This window comes from Panthera tigris, chromosome B3, assembly GCF_018350195.1.
Source record: "Panthera tigris isolate Pti1 chromosome B3, P.tigris_Pti1_mat1.1, whole genome shotgun sequence".
Classification (NCBI taxonomy): Eukaryota; Metazoa; Chordata; class Mammalia; order Carnivora; family Felidae; genus Panthera; species Panthera tigris.
Window position 1 is genome coordinate 37,709,206 of NC_056665.1, and position 12,320 is coordinate 37,721,525.

Below are 12,320 nucleotides of genomic sequence, written 5' to 3' on the forward strand. Positions count from 1 at the left end.
GTCAAGGTCCCTCCCCGACTCTGAGGACTGTGTACTTTTTAGAACGTCCTGTGGTGGTTTATGGTTTTCCTTAACACATCAACCACTGAGTCAGATTCATGACACAGAAATGAAAAACAATTTACAAACTTACCTAGAATAAATTCTAGTTTATTTCAAACACTTATTTCTTAAGAAAGGAGACCATCAACTGTTCAAATTTTACTCAACAGTTCAGTGAAGCCAATTCAAGGGAAATTGTTTTTACTTAAAAAAGACAGTGCTGAGAATCAAATAGGTGAAAGGCAATTTTTAAGATTTGTGGCAGAGTTTCTGACTCTAGACATTTCTAGATAAAAACTTAACATTCACAATTACCATGATAGTGCAGTTATATACCATCCAATACCGAACTACATTTTGTGTTACAACTGCAGAATATATACACTCATACTGGGGAAAAAACCCATAAATTATGAATTGCAAACTGCTGACAGAGCAGGGAAAGAAAAAGATAATTCTAAAACACACATTTTATAGTACTGACATCCATTTGAGGAAGGGGAAAGGGAAGGGGAAAAAAAGGCACGGCCAGTTTCTATCAAGAGTTTGCTTTAGGGTTATTTATAAAAGCTCTCACTAAACCTGATTGTAAGTGTAATACAAAACTGCCAAGAAACATTTAAACGTTTCTCTCGATCAATAGTCATTTGCCAACAATATTCACTTACATTTTTGTTCCTATATAAAACTTAGTGACAAAATTAATTCATCGAGTGTTGTTTCAATTCCATGCCATAAAATATCAGAACTTTTCACACCACCATGTCAAGTACAGGGCATCTTTCACCCTCAAAAACTGCTAAAAGGAATGAACGTATTATTTACCTTAGAGCAGTGGCTCTCAACCCTGGCCTCAGGTTATCATTACTTTTATATAAAGGTATTTATATAAATACATGACGGCACTCTAAACAAGTCCTCATGCACAGAACTTACCCTAGAATAATGGAATCAATCTTGGGTTGGGCCCACATCTTAATATTTTTTAAAAACTCTCCAGCCGATTTCTATTCCACAGCAAGGTTGAGAGCCACTTATCTAAGGTTTCAAAAATGCCATTTATTCAGTATTGAGTATGACCACTAAGATATACCACATCTCCAGGCCCCCAACCCAGAAATGATTCACCACAACCAGCCAACACCTTACCGTTAACCCCAAACTATTGGCTATAAACATATCATTCCCTTGATCAAGAACCTTAATTAGGTTCCCATGTCCTAGCATAACGTTAGCATAACTCTAGCATGACATTCAAAGAATTCTTCCACAATCTGGTGATTCTAACTCCTTTTCCCACTACTCCCCACCACAAACCCAATCCTCATGTGAAACCAGATGATTTGGAAGGCAGCTATGCCCACCACCACACCACAAATGTAGAAACTAGGTGCTTTGTACTGGGGTCCACACACATGTCCTGTGCCTTCCTCACTTCCAGTCTTAATGATGCCTCCACTTGAGTTGTGCTTCCTCGCTCTACTCCACAGTTAGTAACTTACTTTCTTTCTTTCTTTCTTTCTTTCTTTCTTTCTTTCTTTCTTTCTTTCTTTCTCTTTTGAGAGAGAGAGAGCGCATATGCACGTGAGCAAAGATGGGCAGAGGGAGAAGGAGAGAGAGAATCTTAAGCAGGCTCCACACTCAGTGCAGAGCCCTATGTGGGACTCGATCACATGAACCATGAGATCAGGATCTGAGCCAAACTCGAGAGTTGGACGCTTAACCTACTGAGCCACCCAGGCGCCCCATTGTAAAACCTTTTCTATCTTTTAGATGAGCCTGAATGCTGCCACTACCTCTATGAAGCCATCCCCAAAGCCCTCTATCAGAATTTATTTCTAGCTCTGGCCCTTGATATTTCTCCTTATCACATTCTGCCTTGGCACTCATGCCTCACCCCCTAAAACCATAAGCCTAGAGAGCAGAGTGGTTGTAAGCCCTGCAAGGGCAAGGACTGAATCATGGGCATCTTTCTCTGGTCCGCCCCCACTCCCCACCCCCAGCACCCACCACAGGTCTTACTCACGGCAGTGCCCATTAAGTGATGTGGGATTTAATTAAAGTGCTCCTTATGACCATAATCCTCTAAATAAGAAGCTGTTTCTAGACAGGAAAGAAGTGGATTGCTTGGTTTCTACAAATGAATTTAAAACCAAAGACACAAACAGCAAAATAAATAAAAGTGCCACACTGACCTAAAATGTAGCAAGTAACACTGTATTTGTAGGGCCAATCCATTGCATTCTAAAGGGTCTTGATCATTCATGGTATTTGTTATGGTCTGGAAGAGTGGCGATTCCGTAACGGTGCAAAAGTGAATAAAGTAATTTCTGGAACTTAAGAGGGAAAGCAAAATTCACCTCAAAATAACTCTACTGCAATGCTCTTCTATTTTCTGGGAGACTTGGCACTCTAGGTATAAGGTTAATTCTCCTTCCCCTGGGCATTCCTGTGAGTGAGCTGTTAAACTGCTAAAAATAAGTCCGATTCCTTATTTGAAAGCCACGGAAAAAAGCATGGCAAATACTAATTTTCTTTTTGAGGTGCAAGGGAAGTGTGGACTCCCCGAGTCTTCATTATTCTTATTTTTTCTCCTTAGGAAGAGCTAAATTTCTCCAACTGGGGAGGATGTGCGCATGAAGCACTTCATGGAGAAAGGGTTAATGAGGGACTGAAATACCTGCGCACATTTCCGCTGCTCTCCACTACACCTCCAGGACAAATAAGGATGAGTTGTCAAGTTAAATCTAAGCAGTCAAGTGACTGAATTATAATTTACTCTGTGCTCAATTTAAATTAGTGTGAGGCTATTAAAATATACAGTATAAATACGGCAATTCATCACAAGCTGTCATGGATGACTTCATTTATTTGCTGGAGTGGCACACGCTCCACTAAAGGGAAGGAGAGCAAAATCACAGGTCAAATTAAGCCTCTATTCTGTTTTAATTCGCTTATTTAATCTGTGGCGACATAATTGTCTTTTACAGTATGTACAACTCAGAAAGGAAATTTGGGAGGATTACAGTCAGTATACAAATGATTAATCAAATGGTCCATTTAAATGCTAGTTTAAAAGCAACAGAAACCCAAAGCAGTCAAAGAATGATAATCAGCACATGCTATATACAAGCTAAGAAATTTCCTGTTAGATGACTTTTTCCCAATCGGAATATAAAAAATATTAGGAAATACATTAAGCTGTACTCTTTGAAGGATTGTACAGAAACATTAATGATATAAAAAGGTTCCGTATGCAAGATGGCTAACAGTGTTTTTATTTGTTTTCTGCTCTACTTGTTTGCGACTGTCTTGCGTATCTACACCCCTCCCCCTAAAATAAAGCTAGTTAGAAACACATTTCATGAGTTATAGTCCTTATCAAACAGTTATCTTTAAAATACAATTAGCATTTTTCAAAATGGTCTCTTTAAGGTACAAATTGTCTGAATTCAGTGGTGTAAAATAAAAATCCAAGGTATTTCTATTCCTCCCAAAGTTCAACTTGCTTTTTAAAATATCTGAATTAATGGCAGCTCTTCCTGCCCACGGGTACTTGTCCCCGTGCTTCAATAAAACCACCTTTTTGCACCACACACACACAAATAATAATAATAAAATAAAATAAAATATCTGAAGTAATGATTTCCCACCTTTAAAGTCTGAAAGGGGAAACACTATGATATTCTTTTGTTGGTCTAAAACATAAGAAGATTTAAAAGTATAAAAAATACAAATATTTTGAGTAGGAAGAGAAAAGTAACAGATTTTCAAGGACTTTCATCTGACTGTACCCACAGACATTCAAAGTGCTGGTCCAACTGACCACTTGGCTTGGGATATTAAATTTCCCACATCATTCTATGCAGGCATCAGAACCCTGCAGGTGATTCTGTTTAGACAAGGACTGTGATTTGCTGCTCTTCGCAAGCCCTCTGTGACACAAGGCAGCCCCATCTCGCAGCTGAGGTCACAGAGAGGTTTAAGTGACATGCTTGAAGTCACACAAAAGTCAGGAGAGGGTCAGGAAAAGATCAAATGCACTTCTAACTCTTAACCTTTCATTTCACCCTTTAATATATATAAAAAAAAATAAGCTAAGAACTACTCTGGGTGAGAGCAATGGTCCATATAAAGAACACTATGGGATATTTTGTATGTGAGGTGAACCTGCTTTCAAGATGCTACTTCAAAAGATGAATGAGTGAACTAAAAGAACGAATGAAAGAACCAAATTTATCTATTGAGTCATTTAACAAATTATGTGTTGAATACCTCGTCATTACATGGAGTGCTCTATCTAGGCCCAAATGCAAAGTTCGGCATGATTCAATGAGTAAGACAAGAAGATAAATAAGATCTTTTCTTTACTTACAAAGAGATTTCTTTCAATGTAAGAGAGGGAAGGCACATGTATATTAACAGCCAAATACAAGGCAGTATGTGATAACATCCACAAGAGACACATACAGAGAATTCTAGAGAGTTTCAAAGGACAAAGTGAGTGAGTGAGAGATAGACCATACGTGACAGGATTTATCTAAGTAAGTTCAATAGAGGACCGGGCTTTGGAGCTGACCCTTGAAGGCTGTTAAGAATTTTGATAGGTAGAGACATGGGTGAAGGCATTCTAATTAGAGAAAAATACGTGAATCAAAGTGCTGAAGTGTGAAAGTACCTGGGTTCAGATAAAGCAAGGAGTTCAACTTAAAAGAAGCACAGCATTCAGACACATAAGATATGCTATAAAAGTAGGCTGATGACATATTGTGCAAGATCTTGAGTTTCACCCCATAGAGTTCTTAGTTTATTTGGGAGTTATATAGAGCCTTTCAAGCCTTCTGAGAGGGAAAGACATGAGACCAGAACTATGCTTTAGGAAGCCAAATCTGAGGGTAGTGAACAGCAATACAGTACACAGGTTGGAAGGAAGCATGAACCTGGGGAAGACTTGCCTGACTTCAAATCCTGGTTCTATTACTTATTAGTTATGGGACCTTAGGCAAGCTACTTATTTTTAAAGTTTATTATTTTGAGGCAGACAGAGGGAGAGAGAGAGAACGAACATGTGCTCATGAATGGGGGAGGGGCAGAGAGAGAATCCCGACACGGGGCTTGAACCCATGAACCATGAGATCATGAGCTGGATGCTCAACCAACTGAGCCACCCCGGTGCCCATGGACAAGCTATTAATTAATTAATTAATTATTACATGAGAAAAACATGTAGAGTGCTCAGCACAGTATAAATAATCAATAAATGGTAGCCTCTATTTCTGGGAGAACAGTTTAAACATTGGTCAGTGTCTGACAAGAGACAAAACAAGCATCTGTACTGGAGAGGTGACGAGGAAGAAGAGATCCAAAACAAAACCCAGAAACCCAGAAAACCCAGAACAATTAACAGGCTTCCAAACATTGACAACAGCTACAACAGGACAGTGATCTTTGAGAGACAGAAAGCAAATGAGAGGAGCCCTATGATTGTCCAGCTTACAGACTAGAGAGTGTCCAGGCCCCTGTGCTGGGAGGGAAATCCAGGCAAAGCTCAGCCATCTCCCTAAGTTGAGGACATGGAACTGGGGTGTGAGGAAGCCACAGCAGTTAGAGTTCCCTGACAGAACACCAAAGGAAGAGGGCTCCAGGGATGTGCTAAGGGACCCCCTGGAGTCTTCAGTTGATTAATGATCAATCAGCATCTGGAAGTCAGGGAACTAACACTGAGGCCAGGGAAAGAACTGCCAGAAAGACCAGAGAAACAATCTCCAGACCTCACACTAGGCAGAAAGAGTTTGCACTCTCACCAAGCAGTGTGGAAAATCCCGTAATGGTCGGGGCATTGGTGGAGTATTCAGAAGACTGTCACCTTAATTGTGTGGGGTTAAATAAGTTCCCAACTAACCACTGGACTGGTCCCATCTAATAAAGCTTAAGAGTAAGTCTTGAAAGGATCAAACTTTCACAGTCACTAAATAGCATCTCAGAATAAGCTGAAAAGTATTTACAGCAATGCAAAAATATCTAGTATCTAGTATGAGACACAACTGGCATCCAATCAAAAATGATAAGATGTTTTAGGGTGCCTGGGTGGCTCAGTTGTTAAGCATCTGACTTCGGCTCAGGTGATGATCTCACAGTTGGTGAGTTTGAATTCCACATCCTGTAAGATTGTGCCCTGCTTTGGGTGAGCACAAGCCCCATATCAGGTGAGCAAAGCCCTGCAGCGGGGTGAGCACGAGTCCCACTTCGAGTGAGACTGAGCCCCACTTTGGGTGAGCATGAGCCCCGCATCGGGAGAGCTCAGGTCGGGTGAGCATGAGCCCCACTTCTCTGTCACTTGTGGGATTCTCTTCTCTCTCTCACTTGTACCCTCCTTCTCTCTCTCTCAAAAAGAAAAAAAAAAAAGAGGTTTTAAAAATAAGAAAATACAACCCAAAATGAGGAGAAAAAGTAATCAGTCAAAACTGACCCCAAATGACACATACCCTGGAATTAATAGACAAAACCATTAATAAAATTATATTCCACATATTCCATAACTACATTACATACATACAAGAAGGTAGAAGGAATACTGAGCATGTTAAGACACAGAAGATGTAAAAAAGACCCATATAAACTTCTAGGGATCAAAAGTACAATGCCTGAGATGAACAATACACTGGACAAGAGTAATAGTAGATTAGACAGTGTAGATAAAAACTTGAGTACCTGAAAACAGAAACTATCCAAAAATGAAACATTAGAGAGAAAAAAAAAGACTAAAACAAATAACAGAGGATCATTTTAGTATGGGACAACATCAAGTAACCTAACACAGATGGAATTTCAGTTCCCAAAGTTGGGGGAGGAGGTATAATTGCTAAAAATTTCCCAAATTTGATGAAGGCTAAAAATCCACAGAACCAAGAATCTCAACAAATCCTAAACACAATAAAACCTTGGTTTGTAAGTAACTTGTTCTGTGAGTGTTCTGCAACACGAGCAAACACTTCTAATAAATTTTAACTTGATACATGAGCGATGGCTTGCAATATGAGTAGTACGTGATGCCGAATGTCACATGATCAGAACTGAGCCAAAGGTTTTCTCTCCCTCTCTCTCTCTCGCTGTAGGATTGCGGGTGATCATCTCCCATGCTTGGATGGTTGGTTTCAGGCCACACAGTTTGGCAGAAGTCAGTGATTTTTCAGAACATTGAAGGTGCCCACAACTGGCACTTGTGTATTTTTTTGTCACTTCAGATCACTTATAGACAGTCCTTTGCTTTTCCATACAAGAGTAAGCTTAGGAATGCTTTGCTTCATTCTAGGTCAGGCTGACTGCAGATATAGACCCCTTCCTCTGCTGCCTTATTGCCAGTTACATTAAATACAGTATATGACAAGAGTTTATTAACACTGTACCATAGTCAACATCCGTGTGAGCGTATATATACAATGGCTCCCGTGCAGAAAAAGATTCCATTGAGCCAATAGATAGCAGTGATTCCATTAGTAATGGTGAAAGTTGTCCTACACAATAACCCTCCTCTCTCTTGTCTCCCTCATACCAGCCACAAAGGTTTTCAAAAGTAAGTGCAGGTTAATTTGTTTATTTTTCTTTATATTTTATATTTTCTTTATTATTTTGTATTACATTACAGTATTATAATCATTCTTTTTTATATAATTTTTTTACTTTTTTTTAGTTTTGAGACAGAGACAGAGTGTGAGTGGGGGTGGGGCAGAGAGAGAGGGAGACCCAGAATTCAAAGTGGGCTCCAGGCTCTGAGCTGTCAGCACAGAGCCTGACATGGGCTCGAACTCACAAACTGTGAGATCACGACCTGAGCCAAAGTCGGGTGCTTCAACTGTGAGGTACCCAGGCACCACTTGTAATCATTCTTATGTGAATATTTTTGGGTTGTGGAACAAATCATCTGAGTTTACATTATTTCTTATGGGGAAATTCACTTTGATATACAAGTGCTTTGGATTACAAGCATGTTTCCAGAATGAATTACGCTCTCAAACCAAGGTGTGTGTGTGTGTACATATTTTTTTTAAACCAAACGTAGTTAACTGTTGACAACTGAGGAATCTGGAGGAAGCATCTTATAACTTTTCTGTAAGTTTAAGTAACTTTTTAAAAAAGTTTCCAAAGAAAATGTTTTAAATGATATTAGGGAAGGAAAGAACAAAGTATATCAAGATGACCAGCCTCACAAGCCAGTCTGGCAGGTGCAATTAAAAAGCAGAAATTATGAGATTGGACTAAAATACAAGACCCAACTATATGCTGGCTATGAGAAATTTATCTCAAATAAAATGACATAACAGGTTAAAAATAAAAGGCTATAGCATGCTAACACTAGTCAAAATAAAGCTGCAGTAGCTATCTATGTTAATATCAGACAATGTAGATTTCAGAGCAAAGAATATTATCATGGCCAAAGAAGGGCCACTTTGTAATGAAATAATAAAGGGCCAATTCATCAACAAGACATAACACTCCTAAATATGCCTAACAGATTTGCAAAAAACATGAAGCAAAAGATGAAAGAACTGCAAGGAAAAAAACCAGACAAATCCACAATTATTGCTGGGAATTTCCACACCCATCTTTCAATAGTTGACAGAACAAATAGATAAAAAGCAGTAAAGCATACAGAAATTTTGAACACTGTCAGCCAATTTGATCTAATTGACATTTACACAACACCCTATAAAACAGACTATACATTTTTTTCAAGTGCACAGGAAACACTTAACCAAGATAATTCATATCCTGGGCCATAATACAAATCTCAGTAAACTTAAAATAATTCCAATTATAGACAGTATGTTCTCTGACCACAACAGACTTAAATTAGAAACCAATAATGGAAAGATATCTAGAAAATCTCTAAATATGTAGAAACTAAATAACATACTGCTAAGATTTAATAAAAGAAACTCTGCCTGTTTTGAAGAAATAGCACATTTCTTTCTTTCAGAGTATGACTATTAAATAAGTTACTTGGATTTTGCATTGGCAGCCAAGAAGCTCAGGGCTAAACTAAAAGTTTAAATAGAATAACTATATCTACTCTTAAATCATTCATTCATTCAACTCAGATGAAATTTCAACACAGCAATAATATCTACTTTTTTTTTTTTTTACTAGGCTTCACGCCCAGTGTGGAGTCCAACATGGGGCTTGAACTCACAACCCTGAGATCAAGACCTGAGCTGAGATCAAGAGTCTAATGCTTAACTAACTGAGCCACCCAGGCACCTCAATCATACCTACTCTTAAATGATTCATTCAATCAACTCAGCTTAAACATCTAGTATGTTTTATAAATTTTATAGTATCTAGGAATATACAGTGACAACAATATAGTCCTTTCTCTAAAGCTCAGTTTTATGGTCAGGTCTGGTAGACAGCATATTTGTAAACACCTGCTGTTTGCATTTATTCAAAGTCTCTAACAGCTCTGTTTTAAATGTGTCCTTTCTTTAAAATTGCTCTTAATCCTTTTCAGAAATAGCTATTAGCCCCTTGCCATACCTAACTAAATAATCATGCATGAGAATTTTAATATTAGCCAAGGTTAAGTGTAATTCAAAACGTATGAAATTATGAGAAATTATAATGCCCTTGCAAGGCCAAACAGTTGAGTTTTTTAGATGATTTATAGGGGTGCTCCCTTCTCTTGGACTGAATAACCTAAAGTTGACTGTCTTTAAATATATTATTGACAACAATCTAAGAGTTCTGACATCTAAAGGAACAAATAACTCAATAGACAGGAAAACAGTGCTTGAGCTGGTGAAGGTATCCTGAGAGAAGGAGCTGATTACTACAACAGGACCAAAGCTTCCATAACCTACCATCCAAATCTTTCATCTCCTCTTTCACAATAACTGTGACTCAAAGCTAACACATTATTTCATCTCCTCTTTCACAATAACTGTGACTCAAAGCTAACCGGAGAAGGACAAAGTAGTGAGCATTAAGAACTTCATGAATTTCATAAAACACATCCAGCACTTACCTTTACAGCTAATATTTTCCCACTTGGGACATGATATGCTCTATGGGAAGAAAAAAACATGACAAAATCACTTGGGATACTAAACAACCTACAGAATGGTTAAGGACGTAAATATAAATTAGAACATATCTGCCAGCAATGGGATATGTGATACTTTCAAAGAACACTCATAACATGAGCAATAGATGTTTCTATCGAGCTTAATGGTTTATACAACCATTCACTATACATTACCTGAAAATAACCCTCTGAGGTAATGTGGGTATTATCATCTTCCTTTTAGAGACTGAGATCTCCGAAGGGCAGAGAAGCTAAGCAGTTTTCCCAAGGGCACAGAGTTGATAAGTGGCAGAACGACACCTCAAACCCAAGTCTTCTGCCTCCAGATCCTCACAACTGACCATCACTGTGTGCGTGGGAATCTTCTAAGTCTTCGGCTAAACACTGTGCGGAGCCATTTGTAAAGTGGGAGGTTTTCCTTTTGTGTACTTCAACTATATATACAGGTAAACTAAATCTCTACATTTCATCAAAATCATCTCAAAACACATGGGATTAGCTACGGCTTAAGATATAAATTCATATAAGAAATCACAGACTTATCAGGCTCAAGTATGTGGTTCATCTTTTCCTAATTTTAGCACCTCTCAATATTAAAAAAGCTTTAGAAAAGAGACAAGCTCAAATGACGAGATACAGTGAAATAACAATTGAAATCAAGGAAAAGAAACACACTCATTTATGAAAAGGAATAAAATAATCGGGTTTGCAGAAACAAAACCCCATTACTTCTCATCAAGACCTTTTGTGTTTAAGTGACATGTGGCCTTTCACACACGTTCTGCAAGGAAGGTACATTCTGACCATCATCCAGGGACAATCCGTCTTATAAAGAAGTGTCTAAACAAACTACACAGTATAAACAAGCACTGTTCTTGCAAGTCCATAAAAGTATAAATAAACAATCGGTTTGCAAGAGTTAAAATCTTGCACTGTAGAGGATTTTGCAAATTGGCCAAAATCAGATTGTTCTTCTTCTCGCCCAGCTGTGTTAAGGTGTTTGGGCAGGGAAGATGTGGGACAGTGGAAGTTAGCTTCCTAGGAATTCCCTGACTTTACCGGCCAAGTTGCAAAATATATTTACCAGGTTCCCAATAGTTTACTTGGCGATGACTCAGTAGAAAAAACTGCTCATTTCTTAAACAAAACATAGATTCTACTATTATCAAAATGAAAATATCAGTTTCTGTTGTTTCAGCAGAAATATCTGTGTGGCTGCTCTGACAAATTTTTTAACAGATTTATTGAGGTGCAATTATATATGTAAAATTCACTTATTTGAAGTATGTAATTCAAATTTTAGAATTTTAGTAAATTTACTGGCCTTTTGCAATCACTGACAAGTGTTTTTTTTTTAAGTGACTGACTTATAAAAATGGTTTCATTATTAAGAACCATCAAGTGTTTGTAAATTTTCACACATAAAATGTTACAAATTTGGGTAATACTAGAAAAAACATACATATATAGATATGTGCATATCTATATATGTATATACCTATATATATTAGTGTTACAAGAAATTTGTTCTGTTTTTCCTATTTGAGTGGACTACGGAAAGTAAACTTAGCCTTTAACAATTAATTGTAAAGAAACCCAAGTGTATCTCACTTAAAGAAAGGCAAGATTATAAAAATTAAGTGGCAACTATTCACCTTACTTAAGAGTTCTTTAACCTGTAAGGTGTCTAAAGACTTTCTCTAAATATCAACCTCTCTAGTATACATAAATACTCCTGCATTTATAAAACTGAAATTTAAAAAATTTTACACTTTGCATCAAGTGGTATACATTTTATAAGAGGAACCCCTATAATATACTGGTTTTAGAACAAATTACCATTTAATTTATTATCTATGTTAACGTAAGACTTTTAGAATGTGAAGCTACATTTCAGGTCATGATTCGACTCATGATAGATCTGAACTCATACGACAGACTGGTATATAAAAACTAACATTGTGGTGTTGTCACTGCCTGGCAGAGAAGTTGTTAGATTATACTAATCTGAAAGGTGATTTGAAGGAAGTTAATAACCTTATTCTGTGCGAATGTAGGTAATATAATATGTAAGATAACAATATATTATTTTCCCCTTGTATACTAGAAATTCTTCCAATTTCCACCTTAAGAAAAAAAAAAAAGAGGTTAGAGAGGGAGAGAGCCAAAGCATAAGAGACTCTGAAAAATCGAAAAC

At 37.6% G+C, this 12,320-nt stretch overlaps 1 protein-coding gene across 16 annotated transcripts in view; it reads right to left on the minus strand.

The window, feature by feature from the left end:
- Positions 1-12,320, minus strand: part of MAP2K5 (mitogen-activated protein kinase kinase 5) — a 271,419-nt gene that overhangs the window by 171,891 nt on the left and 87,208 nt on the right. For all 16 annotated transcript variants that reach the window (XM_042988550.1, XM_007084542.2, XM_042988549.1 and 13 more), the window contains exon 9: positions 10,064-10,103. In XM_042988550.1, coding sequence (XP_042844484.1) covers positions 10,064-10,103 — 40 coding nt within the window. The remainder of the gene's footprint in view (positions 1-10,063; positions 10,104-12,320) is intronic.